Source organism: Oncorhynchus mykiss, chromosome 23 (genome assembly GCF_013265735.2).
Source record: "Oncorhynchus mykiss isolate Arlee chromosome 23, USDA_OmykA_1.1, whole genome shotgun sequence".
Lineage (NCBI taxonomy): Eukaryota > Metazoa > Chordata > Actinopteri > Salmoniformes > Salmonidae > Oncorhynchus > Oncorhynchus mykiss.
Window position 1 is genome coordinate 48,000,857 of NC_048587.1, and position 21,182 is coordinate 48,022,038.

Here is a 21,182-nt window from a genome sequence, read left to right on the forward strand (position 1 = left end):
TGATTATTCTTTTTTTTACTTGTCCATTCGGGACAACTTCAGACTATATTCTGCTTGCTAGACGTATTATTATTGTTTTGACTAGTCCCGGACAAGGGGATAAGCATTAATGTCAAGCCCTGATACATCTCTTTCCACACATCACCTGTACTTCAGACATTGAGCAACTGGAGAAACTACATACTGTTAAAAGATTAACCACATGGGAGTTGTGAAAGTGTCAGACTCCTTGGAATCCTGGTCAGAATCTCTTACCCTCATAGCTGACCTGGACTGAGTTCACTGAGCTGACCCATATCTTAGGAAACATTGCAGAGACTGTCTGTGTTTGCATGTAAACTGTCTGTGTGTGTGTGTCTGTGTGTTAACTCAGCCCTACATAGACCAGTGTTTACATAACACTATGACTGACAGTCTGGTCAGGGTGTTCCCCAGAGGTCAGTGTTATTACTCCATTGAAATGTGAATCAGCCAGACAGACCCTAGTGTCACTTAGCTAGTGTTATGACTTTCTGTTCTCCTAAAAGATGCTGTAAGGGGTGATGGGCGATCACTCACTGCAGGGGTTAACTTGAACCAATCCTGTTCTGCCTCTTGTTTCTTACTGATGGGTTGATTGCTACTGACTGATGAGGACAGATACAATCCATCAACTGAAGCATACCGACAGAAACAGTCAGATAGCGAGAAAGCGAGTGAAAGAGGGAGGGGGCAGTGGTTGATCTGCCTACAAGAGAGAAATTGTGTGAGAGAGAGAGAGAGAGAGAGAGAGAGAGGAGTATTAGAGTAGCGCATTGAGAGAATATCAAAGCATGCATATCCTGGTAGACTTGGAGTCTGGTGATTCATCTCTCCTGTAGCTCTCTGTGAACTAACACTGACATATGGGACGATAGTTAGTCTGTAGCATTCAGACCTTCCAGAGCTCCCTCAGCTCTGTCCTGCGTGGCTGATATTAACTATGGCTTGTCTGAATGTGGAGACCCCCTCCGTCTGCAGGGACCGATTCAGATCAGGTGACTCGCTCGCTCGCTCACTCAGCACCCTCTTATTACCTTTGCTTGTTTGTGGTTCTGGAGTATCAATTTGTTGAGACATAGTGTTTTGGGTAGGGTGTGGTTTAGACCCCTGTATAGGCCAACTGAGTGTAGAGGCCAGATACATTAGGAGATTCTCCACTTATTCTGTTGTTTCTTCGGTTATGGCTTTTTTGGCAGTGGCGCATTCAGTGAGACTTGTGATTCAGGGAGTGAGGGGCATTTCCATGTAAAAAACTCCAATAGCACTAATATGTGAAGTTTATCAAATTTGTTGTCAAATGAAAGCTAAGATTCTATATTTTGGGGAAATTAATCCCTATATACAGTACTAGTCAAAGGTTTGGACACATCTACTCATTCAAGGGTTTTTCTTTATTTTTACTATTTCTACATTGTAGAATAATAGTGAAGACATTGAAACTATGAAATAATACATATGGAATCATGTAGTAACCAAAAAAGTGTTGAACAAATCAAATATACTTGAGATATATTTGAGATTCTTCAAAAAGTAGCTACCCTTTGCCTTGATGACAGCTTTGCACACTCTTGGCATTCTCTCAACCAGCTTCAATGCTTTCCCAACACTCTTGAAGGAGTTCCCACATATGCTGAGCACTTGTTGGCTGCCTTTCCTTCACTCTGCGGTCCAACTCATCCCAAACCAGCTCAATTGGGTTGAGGTCAGGTGATTGTGGAGGCCAGGCCATCTGATGCAGCACTCCATCACTCTCCTTCTTGGTCAAATAGCCTTTACACAGCCTGGAGGTGTGTTGGGTCATTGTTCTGTTGAAAAGCAAAATGATAGTCCCACTAAGCGCAAACCAGGTGGGATGGTGTATCGCTGCAAAATGCTGTGGTAGCCATGCTGGTTAAGTGTGCCTTGGGAACCACACATGCGGAGATCATCCGTTCACCTACTCTGCGTTTCACAAAGACAGAGCTTGGAACCAAAAATAAAACATTTGGACTCATCAGACCAAAGGACAGATTTCCACCGGTCTAATGTTCATTGCTCGTTTCTTGGCCCAGGCAAGTCACTTCTTCGTATTGGTGTCCTTTAGTAGTGGTTTCTTTGCAGCAATTTGTCCATGAAGGCCTGATTCACGCAGTCTCCCCTGAACAGTTGATGTGTCTGTTAGTTGTAGGAATAAACAAAGGTTTAGATTTCTGAACAAACAGATGGAAAAGGGGTCTCAGACAACATGTAGCAGAAAAAGTATTTTGAAATACATCAATACACAATGTTGAACTAATATCAACACTTAGATTTAGTTTTGGAGCATTTTTTTCTGCCTTCTGTAACTTTAAGAAACATTGCCTTGGGCCTTGTAATTCTGCCCCAATATCTTTAATATATTTTCTAATATCTTTCCCTCGTGAGGAGGGAGAATAATGAAAGTTCACAGAAGTAACAAGCAAAGGTAGACCTACCATTTAGGTTTGATTTTACTAATAAAACAATTTGGTTTATGATTTATTAAGTGATTAAAACATGTCATTCTGTTACCAAATCAGTAACAGAATGACCCAAAAAACATTTAACAGAATGACTGCAACTGAATTGGCTACAATGGGAATTCATAGTAGTCACAAACCCACAGTTGGGTCACCTGCTACTGTCCTTCCTTCCACTGGCATACTGTTGTGTTCAGCTCATAACTGTTTTCTTTCTGTCACATGGTCAAATCAAGACTGTTAAACCTCTCCCTCTCTCTCCAGTTAATGTCACCTCTCCCAGCTCTTACTGATACCTAACCATGCTCTTACTAACTGGCTCTTACTAACTGGCTCTTACTAACTGGCTCTTACTAACTGGCTCTTACTAACTGGCTCTTACTAACTGGCTCTTACTAATTGGCTCTTACTAACCATGCTCTTACTAACTGGCTCTTACTAACTGGCTCTTACTAACTGGCTCTTACTAACTGGCTCTTACTAACCGGCTCTTACTAACCTGACACCGAGCAATGCAAAACACTCACCAGAAAACATTTTTGTAACAGAATCCGTTCTATAATGGGGAAAATCAAACTTCTCTTTCGGGGATGCTGTTAGACAAACTACCTGTGAAAAGCAGCATTTATTTTGACTATCCGGATATACAAAGAAAAGTCATTATTTGAATAGTAAAATCTTTTCAAAATCCCATCCCTACTATACAGTAGAGTACAGTAAAGCACACGAGTACAGTATCATTTACAGTATTGTACTGTACTATACTCTGTTTTACTGTACTGTGATGTCCAAACTTATGAAACCTAGACGTCTATGATTGATTGGTTCAGATTTGGTCCGGACCAAATTTGGTCTTGTTTGGGGGCAGAGCTCATTAGAATAATAGCCAGTGTGTAGAATTATACCCAAATATGCAAAGGAGGATATTAAATATTTGTACCTTTTTGTGTACCTATTCAGGATACATCACCATGAAGAGAAAAAAATCACATTTATAAATATGTATTTCTGTATATTACAGATCAGGCAACCTTGATGTCATTCTGTTAATGTAATTTTCTTAACGGGTGTTAATCCACTTCACTTCACCTTCACTTCACTTACTGTAGTTCGATAACCAAAAGATGTGTTGAAACACAAGTTGTCATGTCATAGCTGACACTCCGTTCTTTCTGCAGACATCTTCGAAAATTAATTCGGAGTAGATATTTAAGAGTTTTTGGAAAATGTGGTCACACAAAAATACTGAGGTGGACTTTACGGTCATTCTGTTACCACACATTATACTTCCACTGTACTTTGAGTAAATGTGTTTTTGTAAAATTTTCAATGTAAATTGTTAAAAGTAGTCCTTGTGCATAGAGTTGCACAGTTGAAGTCAGAAGTTTACATAGACTTAGGTTGGAGTCACTAAATCTCGTTTTTCAACCACACATTTCTTGTTAACTAACTTTAGTTTTGGCAAGTCAGTAATTCCACTTTGTGCATGACACAAGTAATTTTTCCAACAGTTGTTTACAGACAGATTATTTCACATATAATTCACTGTATCACAATTCCAGTGGGTCAGAGGTTTATATACACTAAGTTGACTGTGCCTTAAAACAGCTTGGAAAATTCCATAAAATTATGTCATAGCTTTAGAAGCTTCTGATAGGCTAATTTACATAATTTGAGTCAATTGGAGGTGTACCTGTGGATGCATTTCAAGGCCTGCCTTCAAACTCAGTGCCTCTTTGCCTGACAGCATGGGAAAATCAAAAGAAATCAGCCAAGAACTCTTGTAGACCTCTACAAGTCTGGTTCATCCTTGGGAGAAATTTCAAAACGCCTGAAGGTACCAGGTTCATCTGTACAAAGAATAGTACGCAAGTATAACACCATGGGACCACGCAGCCGTCATACCGCTCAGGAAGGAGACGCGTTCTGTCTTCTGGAGATTAACGTACTTTGGTGCGAAAAGTGCAAATCAATCCCAGAACAACAGCAAAGGACCTTGTGAAGATGCTGGAGGAAACAGGTATCTATATCCACAGTAAAACGAGTCCTATATCGACATAAATTGAAAGGCTACTCAGCAAGGAAGAAGCCACTGCTCCAAAACCGCCATAAAAAAATCCAGACTACGGTTTGCAACTGCACATGGGGACAAAGATCGTACTTTTGGAGAAATGTCCTCTGGTCTGACGAAACAAAAATAGAACTGTTTGGCCATAGTGACCATCGTTATGTTTGGAGGAAAAAGGCGGAGGCTTGCAAGCCGAAGATCACCATCCCAACCGTGAAGCACGGGGGTGGCAGCATCGTGTTTTTTGGGGGTTCTTTGCTGCGGGAGGGACTGGTGCACTTAATAAACTAGATGGCATCATGAAGAGGGAAATTGATGTGGATATATTGAAGCAACATCTCAAGACATCAGTTAAAGCTTGGTCGCAAATGGGTCTTCCAAATGAAAAATGACCCCAAGCATACTTCCAAAGTTGTGGCAAGATGGCTTATGGATAACAAAGTCAAGGTATTGGAGTGGCCATCGCAAAGCCCTGACCTCAATCCTATAGAAAATGTGTGGGCAGATCTGAAAAAGTGTGTGCGAGCAAGGAGGCCTACAAACCTGACTCAGTTACACCAGCTCTGTTAGGAGGAACTTATTGTGAGAAGCTTGTGGAAGGATACCCAAAACGTTTGACCCAAGTTAAACAATTTAAAGGCAATGCTACCAAATACTAATTGAGTGTATGTACACTTCTGACCCACTGGGAATGTGTTGAAAGAAAGCTGAAATAAATCATTCTCGCTACTATTATTCTGACATTTCACATTCTTAAAATAAAGTGGTGATCCTAACTGACCTAAGACAGACAATACATTTTTACTATGATTAAATGTCAGGAATTGTGAAAAACTGAGTTTAAATGTATTTGGCTAAGGTGTATGTAAACTTCTGACTTCAACTGTATGGTTTGTTAAACTTTCCAATGATTGGTTTTTGTTTGGCTGTCTTTTAAAGTGAAAAATCGTAATCAGTGTCATTCTGTTACTGTGGAATTGCCCAGAGCGGATGGGAGTTTGTTTCTCAGGGTCAGATGAAGGTGTCGGTCTGTTTGCTCAGAATGACTCCGAGGTCACAGGCTACTCAGCATTCTGTTAATGCAATGATGTGTCACATTGGGAGGTTTCGCCACTCTAAATTGTACAACTCAATGCATGTTCTGTATTGAGGTAATAGGGTTGTTTTTGATCTGGTGAATCAATTTGGTTTCTTGGTTGCAGTAATGTTGTTTATTGTAACAGGAAGGAAACACAGAGCTGTTATGGTAATCAATGTAGTCAAGTACATTTGAGCTTTTTTCGCTGTTAAAAAATAATAATTCTCGCATGTTTCGCCATTTGAGATAAAATCGCAATTCTCCCTGATTTCTGTTCCTGTACAATTTTCCAAGGACCAAAGAATGAAACAGTTTTAAGGAATGACATTGTTGTTCAGATAAGGGATTAAAGTGAGACCAGTCACATTCTTAATGAATGGACGGACTGGGTTAGCGGAGGACATTCCTTTGGTCAGTTTTATGTTGTCACACTGCTGGCTAGAGTGGAAACGAGTAGCAGTTGTTGGTGGCCGTGGGGGTCCAAACCCCCCTGGTATGTTTCTAGCGGTCTATCAGAACCACAATCTGCTCCGAAACCTCAGTTACTCATGATGACTCCAGACCCTCCGATGCAATGCCGTCTGGTTGTTTACTGAAGGGTCTACCCTTCTCTCTCTCTCTTCTCCAACAGTCCTTCAGCTGAGGCTACAGCAGAGACGTACCCGTGAGCAGCTGGTAGACCAGGGCATAATGCCACGTGAGTATGGGCACTGCCACTTCATAAAGTCATAATGTAATTATCTGTCTGTTGATGAAGCTGACATGTGTTTCTGTCCATGCAGCTCTAAAGAGCCCAGCAGCATTCCATGAGCAGATACGTAGCCTGGAGAGAGCCCGGGTAAGAGCTCAGCCTTGCAAATACATTCCTTTAATATATTCAGTAACTTCTTACATTGAAATGACTTGACAATGCCCTGACCCCCTGTTCCCTTCCCCAGACTGAGAACTTCCTGAAGCACAAGATTCGCAGCCGACCAGAGAGATCTGAGCTGGTCAGAATGCACATCCTCAAGGAGACTGGGGCAGAGCCCTCCTTGCAGGCCACCCAGATGAAGCTGAAAAAGGCCAAGCTGGCTGACGACCTGAATGAGAAGCTGGCTCAGCGCCCCGGTCCCATGGAACTGGTAGAAAAGAACATTCTGCCTGTAGAACCCAGCATCAAGGAGGCCATCATTGGTGAGGGAGAGGAGAGAGAGAGAGGGGTTGAGAGGAAGATGGTGATATGGAGCCGTATGTATCAAGTCTTAGTGTAGGAGTGCTGATTTATGATCAGTTTTGTCTTTCTGGCTCATAATGAATAAGATTAGATGGACAGTCGAAATCTGATCCTAGATCAGCACTAAACGGGCCCAGATCACACAATTCTTAGGCCTCTTCATTCACCTTTCGCTCTTTTTAACGTGGCCCTTAGTTAGTGTTCTGTATTATTGTTGACTGTGTTGGTCCCTCAGTAAACTACCCCAAAGCACTGGACGCCTACGGGTTTGAGGAGGACAGCGGGGATGCCCCGTCTCCAGAGCAACCGGCCAGCCACGAGTCCCAGGCCGCCGCACCCTCCCCTGGGGAACCCCGAGCCCTGGAGACCCCCTGTCCACCACCGCTGCCCACCATAACCAACAACCATACCATCCTACAGGTAGGGACTAGGGAGGATCTTTATCCACTCAAATATCCTCTTGAAGGACAATACATATGCTTCATCATACCTAGTGTTGAAAAGGGAGGGTATATTACGGGAAACTTTCTAAGTTTACCAGTAAACTACCAGAATTTTGGTAGCTTTCAAGGTTTTTGGGGAATTGTAAAATGATGTCTAGTGGCTTTTTAGGTTTCTGTAATTAAAATAATCAAATAGCATGATTAAAAAACAATTATGACAAAGCTGTAAAACATAAATATAAACCAGTAACTTATTCAATACCCTTGGTGTACCATGTAGCTCAGTGGGTAGAGTGTGGCACTTGCAACGCTGTGGGTCTGATTCCCATGGGGGACCAGTATGAAAATGTATGCACTCACTACTGTAAGTTGCTCTGGATAAGAGCGTCTGCTCAATTACTAAAATGTAAATGTAATAATGTGTTTTAATATGAGGGGTTCAGCATGGAACATCCTTTCTAATTGTTATACACTTATTTATTTGACTATGTCAATATGACTTTGTTGTAAATGTTTTGGCGCCAAACTAGCAGTTGTGAAAAAAGTTAGTTGAAACGTTGCAGAATTAATAGAAAAATAATGCCATTGTTGATTAGATGCTTTTTTCATTAAGTTTTCTCTTGAACCATATGGTCTAGCCATTAGAAATGCATGGACAATATGGACACAGGTATAAAAAATGAATATTATAAATTACTGAAGATTCCGTTAACTTTGGTAAATTACTGGTCGCTTTGCATCCCTAATATATTTTTTATTTATTTTACCTTTATTTAACTAAGTCTGTTAAGAACAAATTCTTATTTTCAATGACGGCATAGGAACAGTGGGTTAACTGCCTTGTTCAGGGGCAGAACGATAATGATAATACCCCTCATTCTTTGTCTACCCCTGAAGGATTGTAATAATTCAGCATTGAACTAAATAAAATTAACTTGAAACATAGGCTTACCTGTCATGACTGAAATGTTAATGTTTTCCTCTCTTCTTTTTCTGTCCCAGCCCTTCCCTGTTGTCACCCAGGCAACAGCAGACTTTCTCAAAGCTCTCTCCACCAATGAGCCACCAGTTAGTCGCCCAGCTCCAGCACCTCAGCCAATCACCACTGTTGCTTCTCAAAAGCCAGGGCCCACCCTAGTGAAAGTAAGCAGGCACATTATTCTGTCTACTGTTTAGTGAAGTAGACTTTCCAAAAATACAAGTTCACATAGAAACAAAAGCTCCGTCTTTGAACTAGCATTGAATCCAAATCGCTGAATAAATAAAGGTGTTTTACATGTTTTAAATCTTTCTGTACTCAAATCTGAATTCAATCATCTTCCAGTTATTGAAAAATACAGTGCTTAAGTCACTTCTAAACACATATTGTCAGAGTTGACCCTGTTCATTAAAACAAGTCTAAGACTAACCAAACTTCTATAACCTGTGAAATGGGAGACAACACACAGCCAATCAGTTGTACTAAAAGACACCAACTGACCTTTCTGCCTAGAGTGTACAGACTGACCCTGTACTCTTCCTGGGTTCATTTCTTCAATTCTTAACTGGATTGTGCCCAGTAGTAAAAACATAACTTAAAAAAGGAAATCCTTTTTTAGATGACTGTTTTTATGTCAATGTATTTTAGTTTTTATTTTGTGTAGAGAGCTTGTGTCATATTGTTATGCAATTATGTTTTCTATAAATAACTTGTAGCTTTGAAGCATGTACATCTTCTTTATCTTGGCGTTTCTCCTCCTCTTATCCCACAGCAGAGCCAGCCCAGGCAGCCCGGGGAGAGGAATCGCAGTAAGAAGGGCAAGGAGCCCAAGCCCCGGATCAAGAAGTTAAAGTACCACCAGTACGTCCCCCAGGACCAGAAACAGGAGGCCAGCGAAGCCCCCATGGACTCATCCTACGCCAAGATCCTCCACCAGCAGCAGCTCTTCCTCCAGCTGCAGATCCTCCACCAGCAGCAGCAGCACTATAACTACCACACCATCCTCCCAGCACCCTTAAAGTAGGATATTACTGTAATTTCAGGGACAAAGTATGTTCATAAAACACTTCTGACACTCCTAGGGGCAAATCCTAAGTTCTACTTTGTCAATGGGAGACCAAGTGAAAATGTTATTTAAATGGACCGGATCCGTCTACCTGTTGTTCAAACTAAGGTTTACAAGAGAACGTTATGTTAGCTGGAAAGTACCTAAAAAGCAACCCAGCTGTTGTTGTTTCCAATGGCCCAGATGGCAAATGGACAATTAGCTAGTTTCCAATAACAAATCCTCTGTAATGATATTAATAACCTGCAGGATGTTGTCTTAGTGGGAGTCCAAGGCCCATTAGAACTGTGTATGTCAGTTATTGTTGGAACTCTGCATTGTTCCATTTACTGACTGTGTACTGAGGCACCAGGCAGAGGAACCTCCTTAGTTCCCTTCATATTGCTAACACGCTTTCTCTCTCTCTCTCCCACATTTCCCTTCTCCCTCCTTCGTCATCTCTCACTCCACCATCTTTACTCTCCCTCCTTCCCCTTGTTTCGCTTCCTCTCTTCCTTCAGGCCTGTAGCTGAGGGTCAGAGCAGCGCTGTGAACGGTCTGCCAACCTCTATAGTGGTGTCCCTGCCGCCTGCCGTCACTGTCCCGCCTCCCACCCCTGTCCGCCCAAACAGCCTATCCAACCGCAAGCCTGGCCACCTGCCCCCCAACCTGGAGGACATGAAGGTGGCCGAGTTGAAACTGGAGCTGAAGTGGCGAAGCCTCCCTGTGTCAGGGACCAAGACTGATCTCATTGAGAGGCTGAAGCCTTACCAGGAGAGCCCCAGCACCCCAGCTCTGACCCCCGGCCCGAACACCCTTCCATCCTCAGTCCCCACGGAGGTCAGCTCATCCCCCGCACTTTTCCTAGCTGCCCATCAGTTGGCACCAGAGAGCATGAGCTCCACACCCCCAGTATCCCCAATCCCCACTTACCTCTCCACCTTTAAAGACAACAGAGGGGTGTCCGATCTATTTTTCGACCCCCAGAGGGTTAGTCCCGGTCGTGCAGGCGTGGGGATGTCCCCCCTGAGGCCGGGTGTCCCGGAGGAGAATGACCCGCGGCTCCATGAGAAGGAGCGTCAGATCAAGGAGCTGATGAGGAAGCTGGAGCAGGAGCAGAGGCTAGTGGAGGAGCTGAAGATGCAGCTGGAGGTGGAGAAGACCCAGCTTCTACAGGGACCCTCCACAGACCCTGTCCCCATGATCCAGACCTCCAACAAGGTCAAACTGGAAGACAGAGTCCTCCCTAACTGCTCAGCCATGGTTACTGCAAACATGGCTCCCCAGACTCACCCTCACTCTCTTTCCACTGTGGTGAAGCTGGAGGATGTGCTCTGCAACTCCCAGCCCCCGCACCAGCCCTACCTCACCCCCACCCTGCCCCAGTTCTTCATCAGCCACCAGGGGACAGTGTCCCAGGTTGTAGGTCAGCCTGGCACCCAGACCCTGCTTGCAGCCCAGGATAGCACTACTCAGATCCTCCTGCCTGTCCTCCAGGCTACGATATCAAATCAAGCCCCAGGCCTGATCCAGGCCTCAGTGCCCCAGGTACACACCACCAAGATGGAGACTCGGCAAGCCTCAACTCAACAGCAGATACTTAATCATAACCACCTGCTGCAGGTAAGTCAGATCACACCATGGACCAGTTCCTGGAAAATATGGACCTGAAACCTGCTTGGAATGAGATCTAGTAGAATTGGTGATGAAGTTAAGGTTAACCCCTTACTGTGTGTCTCTCTTCTACAGACTTTCACAGCGTGCAACGACCCTGGCTCTGGGATGGTGGAGAACCAGACAGGGCCTGACATGCATCCCCAGTGTTTCCTGAGAAGCTCCCCAGATAACAGGCTCTCTCCCCGGGGGGCTTCACCCAACCCCATCCTCTCCAATGGGCCTGTCAACAAGGTACACCCAGGTGTATTATTGGGAAAACATCATCCTCTAGGCTAAATGTGATGCAAAATACACATTGTAAACCATCAACCTTTCCAGTTCCACTTTCTCCCTCAAATCCTGTTAAATCTTACATTGGTTATATGAGTCGTTGTTATAGACAATGCAGGCTGTGATGGTTATAGACAAGGCAGGCTGTGGTGGTTATAGCAAGGCAGGCTATGATGGTTGTAGACAATGCAGACTGTGGTGGTTATAGACAATGCAGGCTGTGGTGGTTATAGACAATGCAGGCTGTGGTGGTTATAGACAATGCAGGCTGTGGTGGTTATAGACAATGCAGACTGTGGTGGTTATAGACAATGCAGGCTGTGGTGGTTATAGACAAGGTAGGCTGTGGTGGTTATAGACAATGCAGGCTGTGGTGGTCATAGACAATGCAGGCTGTGGTGGTTATAGACAAGGCAGGCTGTGGTGGTTATAGACAAGGCAGGCTGTGGTGGTTATAGACAAGGCAGGCTGTGGTGGTTATAGCAAGGCAGGCTGTGGTGGTTATAGACAAGGCAGGCTGTGGTGGTTATAGCAAGGCAGGCTATGATGGTTATAGACAATGCAGGCTGTGGTGGTTATAGCAAGGCAGGCTGTGGTGGTTATAGACAATACAGGCTGTGGTGGTTATAGACAATGCAGGCTGTGGTGGTTATAGACAATGCAGGCTGTGGTGGTTATAGACAATGCAGGCTGTGGTGGTTATAGACAATGCAGACTGTGGTGGTTATAGACAATGCAGGCTGTGGTGGTTATAGACAAGGCAGGCTGTGGTGGTTATAGACAATGCAGGCTGTGGTGGTCATAGACAATGCAGGCTGTGGTGGTTATAGACAAGGCAGGCTGTGGTGGTTATAGACAAGGCAGGCTGTGGTGGTTATAGACAAGGCAGGCTGTGGTGGTTATAGCAAGGCAGGCTGTGGTGGTTATAGACAAGGCAGGCTGTGGTGGTTATAGACAATACAGGCTGTGGTGGTTATAGACAAGGCAGGCTGTGGTGGTTATAGACAATGCAGGCTGTGGTGGTTATAGACAATGCAGGCTGTGGTGGTTATAGACAATGCAGGCTGTGGTGGTTATAGACAAGGCAGGCTGTGTTGGTTATAGACAAGGCAGGCTGTGGTGGTTATAGACAATGCAGGCTGTGGTGGTTATAGCAAGGCAGGCTGTGGTGGTTATAGAGACAAGGCAGGCTGAGGTGGTTATAGACAATGCAGGCTGTGGTGGTTATAGACAAGGCAGGCTGTGGTGGTTATAGACAATGCAGGCTGTGGTGGTTATAGACAATACAGGCTGTGGTGGTTACAGACAAGGCAGGCTGTGGTGGTTATAGACAAGGCAGGCTGTGGTGGTTATAGACAAGGCAAGGCAGGCTGTGGTGGTTATAGACAAGACAATGCAGGCTGTGGTGGTTATAGACAAGGCAGGCTGTGGTGGTTATAGACAAGGCAGGCTGTGGTGGTTATAGACAAGGCAGGCTGTGGTGGTTATAGACAAGGCAGGCTGTGGTGGTTATAGACAAGGCAAGGCAGGCTGTGGTGGTTATAGACAAGGCAAGGCAGGCTGTGGTGGTTATAGACAAGACAAGGCAGGCTGTGGTGGTTATAGACAAGACAAGGCAGGCTGTGGTGGTTATAGACAAGACAAGGCAGGCTGTGGTGGTTATAGACAAGACAAGGCAGGCTGTGGTGGTTATAGACAAGACAAGGCAGGCTGTGGTGGTTATAGACAAGACAAGGCAGGCTGTGGTGGTTATAGACAAGACAAGGCAGGCTGTGGTGGTTATAGACAAGGCAAGGCAGGCTGTGGTGGTTATAGACAAGGCAGGCTGTGGTGGTTATAGACAAGGCAAGGCAGGCTGTGGTGGTTATAGACAAGACAAGGCAGGCTGTGGTGGTTATAGACAAGACAAGGCAGGCTGTGTTTGTTCAGTGTTTTTATCTTCCTTCTCCTCCTCCAGTCCCCCTCTCCGTCTCCATCCCAGCCCAGCTTCATCCTCCAACCCTCCTCCCTCGTGACCCAGCCCCCCATGACCAGGGAGCCCCCTCGCTACGAGGATGCAGTCATACAGACACGCAACCTGAAGCAGGCTAACAACCTCACACAGGTGAACACACACACTCATACAGTGGTGTAAAGTACTTAAGTAAAAATACTTTCAAGTAGTTTTGGGGGTATCTGTGCTTTACTATTTCTATTTTTGAAAACGTTTACTTCACCAATTTCCCTATAGAAAATATTGTACTTTTTACTCCGTACATTTTACCTGACAACTAAAAGTACTCGTTACATTTTGAATGCTTAGCAGGACAGGAAAATGGTCCAATTCACAGACTTATCAAAAGATTTGGCGGACTCACTAAACACACATGCATTTGTAAATTATGTCTGAGTGTTGTAGTGTTCCCAAGTCTAAAAAAAGGAGGAGTTCGGAATTCGGCCACCAGCTTCATGGAGTACTGCAGTGCATCTCCTCCTCATGGACTGCACCAGATTTGCCAGTTCTTGCTGTGAGATGTCACCCCACTCTTCCTGCAAGTTCCCGGACATTTCTGGGGTGAATGGCCCTAGCTCTTACCCTCCGATCCAACAGGGTCCTAGACGTGCTCAATGGGATTGAGAACCGGGGCTCTTCGCTGACCATGGCAGAACATTGACATTCCTGTCTTGCAGGAAATCACGCACAGAACGAGCAGTATGGCTGGTGGCATTGTCATGCTGGAGGGTCATGACAGGATGAGCCTGCAGGAAGGGTACCACATGAGGGAGGAGGATGTCTTCCCTGTAACCTACCGCAATGAGATTGCCTGCAATGACAACAAGCTCAGTCTGATGATGCTGTGACACACCGCCCAAGACCATGACGGACCCTCCACCTCCAAATCGATCCCGCTCCAGAGTACAGGCCACGGTGTAACGCTCATTCCTTCGACGATAAACGCGAATCCGTCCATTACCCCTGGAGAGACAAAACCGCGACTCGTCAGTGAAGAGCACTTTTTGCCAGTCCTGTCTGGTCCAGTGACGATGGGTTTGTGCCCATAGGCGATGTTGTTGCCAGTGATGTCTGGTGAAGACCTGCCTTACAACAGGCAGCCTCTCTCAGCCTATTGCGGACAAGCTGAGCACTGATGGAGGGATTGTACTTTCCTGGTGTAACTCGGGCAGTTGTTGTTGCCATCCTGTACCAGTCCCGCAGGTGTGATGTTCGCATGTACCGATCCTGTGCTGGTGTTACACGTGGTCTGCCACTGCGAGGACGATCAGCTGTCCGTCCTGTCTCCCTGTAGCGCTGTCTTAGGCATCTCACAGTACGGACATTGCAATTTATTGCCCTGGCCACATCTGCAGTCCTCATGCCTCCTTGCAGCATGCCTAAGGCACGTTCACGCAGCTGAGCAGGGACCCTGGGTATCTTTCTTTTGATGTTTTTCAGAGTCAGTAGAAAGGCATCTTTAGTGTCCTAATTTTTCATAACTGTGACCTTAAATGCCTACCGTCTGTAAGCTGTTAGTGTCTTAACGACCGTTCCACAGGTGCATGTTCATTAATTGTTTATGGTTAATTGAACAAGCATGGGAAACAGCGTTTAAACCCTTTACAATGAAGATCTGTGAAGTTATTTTGATTTTTACGAATTATATTTGAAAGACAGGGCCCTGAAAAAAGGGACTTTTCTTTTTTTGATGAGTTTAGTATTTTACTGGGTGAATTTTACTTTTACTTGAGTCATTTTCTATTAAGGTATCTTTTACTTTAGTATGATAATTGGGTACTTTTTCCACTACTGCACTCATACAATAACACACACACATTCATAAATATATGAGGTGCTCTCCGAAGTCCTGAGGGAATGTATTGCTATTGGTCACACCTCAGAGACTGTAATGCTGTTGGTCATGCATCTCCACCCTCTTACCTTATTGTCTCTTTCTCAGGTTTCCACGGCAAATAGTCAGCAGATGGACGACCTATTTGACATCCTGATTCAGAGTGGAGGTGAGAGTTCACAGCATCAGGAAAGGTTTACACCTTTAGCTCCTTGTCCTAACCCTGAAGGGACTGACTTAGTAATGACCATCTGGTCTTTTCATTTCTGTAAACAGTGATAAGGCTCCTTTCTTTTTCGACATTAACATTAAAGAAGCCTGTGTTTTAATATAACTGATGAATTTCTCCCCATCTTCTGTTTCATCCAGAGATCACTCCTTTCATCCAGCAGCCGGACCTTCTGTCTCTCAGCACCAAGACTGTTCCTGTCACAGCCAACATCACTACCCTCCCTGTCAACACCGCCCTGTCCAGGCCTCCTCCACAGATCCAGGTAGCTCCCCCTCCCATCTCGCCCGTCGACCCCCTCCATCTCCCAAACCTGGCCTCCATGACCTCAGACAAGCTGTTAGAGGCCTTCCTTGAGGGAACCCTGAACGATCTGTCCCCAACCACGGACCCCCGCACCCTGGGTCTGATCGAGGATCTGCAGTCCCAGCTTCTGGATCAACCCTACTCCCCCATGGACACCTCGGAGCTGTCCTTCTGCGACTCCATGTCTCCCCCCTCCTCCCTCAACATGGGCATGTCTGACACAGCCCTGGACAACATGGAGTGGCTGGACCTAACCATGCCGCCCGGCCCCGCGGTGGGGCTTACGCCACTGGGGATTCCTTCAGACGTCCTGGATACACATGACCTACAGCTGCACTGGGACTGATGGAGAGATGGATGAGGACAAGGATGGAGGGGAAAGGAGGAAATGGATAGAGGGACCGAGAGAAGAGGAGGATAGCAGTGGTTGAGGAAATGAAAAAGGATAGAGGCACTCAACATAATAAATCCGGACTTGGTTAGTCAGGTTATAGTCCTGGTGCATTTTAAAACTTTATTTTTTAATACAAAATTGTCTTGTTTATTTTTTGCTACCATGTCCTAGGATTGGCCAGCCGGTGATGGGGGCATTGGGTGTTGCTTAATAGAGTAGTGGGGCCAGAGCCAAATGAACAAGGATGCAGACATTGTGGAAATATCCTGTAAATGATGGAGATATTTCAATCAGAATAAGGTTAGATGTTCCCTCAGCCCTCCTGGAGTTTTCATTGGGTTGAACTCCTGACAACTCCTGACAGTCAGCATGTACGGTGGTCAGCTTGCCTTGCGGTGAACACGTGGATGTGTTAACTTAGCATGCGTTTCACATCAGTCATATTACAGGGTCTTCATCTACAGCCATTTCTCTGTGGACGCATGCTGTTTGGTTATTACAGATCTGTTGTACACAAGCCACGACAGACAGCATAACTGACAGATGTAAACCAGACAGAGTACAAGGCTGTGTTTAACACTGGTCTTTTATTGCAACATACCTATATTTGGGGTTTCTGACCCTTCTGATACATATTGTATTGGTTGAGACAGTTGGACTATTTTAAGCAATGAACTGAACTGACGACGAGAACAAAATCACTCCTATTGGACAAGGAGGAGTAGTCTCCTCCCACTATGAGCTATGCACTAAGGAGGCGGGCCTTACATCGCCTTCATCTCACAAGGAAATGTGAATCACAGATAATGATTTTGTAGATTTAATGGTTTATTGAAACAATGTTGATCCACTTGTTGGTTATCTCAGTGTACTAGCGCCTTCAGTTCAAGTCTAAGTTGATCCATCTGAATGTAAATGGAGACTTTACATTGTTGGCAGCTTTATCTTCTGAAAGACAACTGATGTGTCAGTGGAGAGGGACCAAATATGGTATCACACAGGTACACTACATACAGGTTAATGTGTGTACTTACTGTATGCTAGCCTGGTTCCATCTCTGTTTGTGCTCTTGCAAACTCTGTTACTCATTGTCAAGCCAGATATGTTTGGCATAGCAATGAGTGACAAGAAGGTGGCATGATAGCCTGAGTGCCAGTCTTTTTGTGCCAACTGTATTCTTCCGTGTTTGACATGTTTTAATGTGGCTGCATGACCTCTGGAGAACAGAGGTGTTATACTTTTCTGTCTGTCCTGAATTCTGTCTGTCAACTCTCTACACTTTGTCTCTGTGTGTCAGTGGTTCTGTCTCTGTGTGAGAAAGTATGCATGTGTCTAGAGCTGGGCGAAATGGCCTAAAACCAGGGGCGCAACTTTGGTTTTAGAAGTGGGGGGGACATAATAATTACTAGTATTATTACATTTTTTTATCCAGTCGAATAATCACATTCAAATGATAAAACGGAGGGACAAAAATGCAATTTCAGAATGTGGGGTAGACATGTCTCCCCCATCCCCAGTGAAAGTTGCGCCCCTGCCTAAAAATCATTTCTATTATTTTTCAAACTTATGGCCCAATATATATCAAAACACATTTTTATGTTTTCTCTAAGCTTTGTTATACAATTAAAGGTCAAATACACTACATTTAAAACAGTTACCAATAGTCTAATCAATTCAGAGGTTGGTAAATTATACAGAGGCTGAATATATGCCTTCCACAAACATGAGACCCACTAATATTTACATTATTTTCTCAAAATAGTTGTACTTGCTTTTTATTGCAATTATCACTGATCTGGATTTCAGGTCTGTCTATAAAAAGGCCCTTTTTGTTACAAATTTAACCATAACCATGCATAATGCACATTCACTAATCATGTAGCAGACATTATAGAAAATGAACACAGGTCTCATAAACAATCTCTCAAGCACAAGCCCACGTGCTCGTGAGTAGTCAGCGAATATTTATATTTCAAGTTTAGCCAACTTAGATCTAGTTATAATTTGACAAGTTCTGAATTCAGCTAACAAGTCAAAACCGTTGTAATTGTTATAAACACAACCTGTCCGTCTCCAACTGTTTGAACAGCATAGTAGCCTGTCCACTTTTTTCAGATGTTGAAATCATGTGGCCTACCTTATTTTGCAGAATGAGAATGAGTTGCCAAATCCTTATATAATTGTTTCATGTGTATTGCATATTTATAAAACACAGACTAAACAGCTAGTATAGCAGTCTTTATTTGACTAAAATGCTGCTAGCGATACCGTAATGCATGCGACAAACTGAGCATTCATTTTCCAGAATGAATGTTCATTGTTACATCTGTTTTAGAAGTGTCTTCTCTGCACAAAATTTGAAGAGTTGAAATGGTTCGAAAGGTTTACAACTTCTCTATTACAGTAAAATAGTATCTCCATGTGTTTCGGTGTCCATATGACTGATTTATGTTGGACCAAACCTCAAATGCAAATAACGAGTTGAAACCATATGACAGAGAGGAAGAAGTGATATCTCATCGTTGTTGTTGTGAGTGGTGGCGGGAGGTCCTTGGGAGAAAGAGGTGAAGCGAGAGGCTTCACTCTCGCCAAAATCTATCCAAAATAAGCCCAATGCATTTCTATGCTCTTATTTTGAACCTGAGCTTGCCGCCTGCCTTCCCGCTTTTGCGACAACGACTCCCATTGTTAGGGCTGAGACGTGATGATCTCTTCATTATATACAGATCTCTGGTGTAAATGGGAAGGACCGAACGAGACGAGATCAAAAAGACAACATGAGAACAAGCGGACATAAATGCTCATAAAAATGAAAAAAAAAAAAACTTGATTTAACTCGAATTAATGTTAAAAACATGAATTCGATATATCGCCCAGCCCTACATGTCTGTCTATAAGTAAGAGTCCCTTATGTCTGTGTGTCTGCATGTGTGTCAGGGTGTCTTCTTGAATGCACGTTTTAATAAGTGTCTGATATCTGGCTATATTTGTCTCTGTCGCTGAGTTGGCTGCAACTCATTTGAGTCCTCTTCATTTCTATGAAGTTGGACGTTCATCAGACAGCACGATCTTTGCCAAGTGAGCACATTTTACAGGCTGAGTTTTTAAAAGGTTTGGCTCACAGAACAGCTTTTCTCTGACTGTTCCATCTGTCCTGTTTGGTTATATGTTCAAAACGCATACAGACACCCCCAGTGGTGTGCCCAGCATACAGGGTAAACTACAAGGGACTACGCCGTAGCTTCTGGCATAGCTACCATTTTGTGGATGAATTCTACCATGAAGAAGATGATTATATGTATGATACATTGAAACTAGGGTTGTGTAGTTCTTCTACCTGGCATATCATGCCAAACGAGTTACTAATATTCAGTATCTCAATCCAAATATTATTCTGATCAATATTGTATAGAATTAATACGGTTGTACTGTACAGCACTTTAGAATACCATGGCTTTTATTTTTCTGTCATTGTTCGAGCAATCATTCTTATCCAACAAGTCAAACACTAATAATCACCTGTGTCCAGGTAATAATGCCAAATACTGTACACACGGTCTCTGACCATTGGGAACCAAATATTCCTAACTGTGGTTTAGAGCTAGTAAGGAATTATTTGTTTTTCAATTGTTCAATTGTTGCCTAACATCAGTTAATATCTACTGTTGACCAACAAAAATGATCGTATTTCTAAAATGTTTACAAAATCATATTATTTTTCCTGTATATACGCAAGAGGAATATTACTGTAAAGATTACTGGCCAATTGTGCGCCGCCCTATGGGACTCCTGATCACGGCCGGTTGTGACACAGCCTGGGAACGAACCAGGGTCTGTAGTGACGCCTCTAGCACTGAGATGCAGTGCCTTAGACCAGTTGGTGCATTTTTTTATTTTGTCAGTACTTTAGAACGAGATGTCATAGGACAGCAGATTCGTCTTCAGCACTTGTCATATCAACATGTTGATCATTGCAAGCAAATATTGATTTGTCCTACCTAATTCTGTGTTTTCTGTACTGTACTGTCTCGCATTCAACCGTTGTTCTTTGTCTGAATTGTTGTAACTAGTAAGACATCTGCCAAGTCTCTCATCCTCTGTATGCCATACATACATACATTTTGCACATTGTGTACATATTTATATAGATGTCATGCATATTTTTATACATGTGTAGCACAGCCATGTGCTATTTTGTAAATAATATGAGAAAATATGTATATATATGTACTGTATGCTTTTAGGCGTCAATAAAACGTGGTTTATTGTGAAGGTCTCCTAACATCTGTGGCTGGAGGCTCACGTGTGATTTGGTTCTGGGCTGCTGAGATTATTGTGACCGTACATTTTTACTGTGAATATCTTTTGAACTGTTCAGCTGTCAGAGCAAACAGCATCAAACCCCATTGTATTATTATGTAAACGTAGTAAAACATTTTATGAATTATTACATTTAGAAGTGATAACATGTAGTTCCACAAGATTAATCAAAACACTTGAAGGAGAAAAGAACATTGTTGTATATAATCCGCTCTGTCAACAACATTTGTCAGGTTAATTCGGGGGCGTTGAATAGAGTAGAATATACAGGCCATTTGCATGACCAATACGTTGATTAGGCTTCAATAGTACCATTCTGATACGCTCTCTGGGAAGTACCAACATATATTCTCTCCAGAATATGCATTAACTGAGTTTACAAGCACGATGAAGCTCTGAACAGGCTGCAGGAAACCTTCCCAGTTGAAACAGAGCCCAGTACCCTGAAGGGAAGCAGAAAAAACAGACAAGCACACTAAGCTACATAAAGTGATGCCCAAGACCAGCTGATCGTAAAATTGAGACAATATTCCTTCCGCCTCCCCCCAAAACAATCTAGATTCTATTGTCCCCAATTAACTGTTCTTCTCTAGGAAGTAAGGATAGAATTAGCCAATGGTAAATAAGATACATGGACAATGAAATTACAATATAAAAGAGGAAATACAGTGTCAATAACTGTCAGTAATTGTTCTATGGGTGTGTGTAGGTGAGAGGGTGTGAGTGGGTATATGTGTGTGGGTGTCTGTCACAGAAGGTTGGTGGCACCTTAATTGGGGAGAACAGGCTCGTTTTAATGATGAGTGGAATGATATCAAACATGGTTTGCAGG

The 21,182-nt window shown here is 43.6% G+C and overlaps 1 protein-coding gene across 1 annotated transcript; it reads left to right on the forward strand.

Moving 5' to 3' along the window:
- The first annotated feature begins 6,319 nt into the window (after positions 1–6,319).
- LOC110502893 (myocardin-related transcription factor B-like) lies at positions 6,320–20,273 on the forward strand. The gene is made up of 11 exons (XM_036960771.1): positions 6,320–6,341; positions 6,427–6,482; positions 6,583–6,820; positions 7,096–7,280; positions 8,306–8,446; positions 9,055–9,302; positions 9,849–10,950; positions 11,077–11,235; positions 13,232–13,378; positions 15,210–15,270; positions 15,471–20,273. The coding sequence occupies exons 1-11, from the start codon at positions 6,335–6,337 to the stop codon at positions 15,980–15,982; spliced, it is 2,856 nt and encodes a 951-aa protein (XP_036816666.1). The 5' UTR covers positions 6,320–6,334; the 3' UTR covers positions 15,983–20,273.
- The last annotated feature ends 909 nt before the right edge of the window (positions 20,274–21,182 follow it).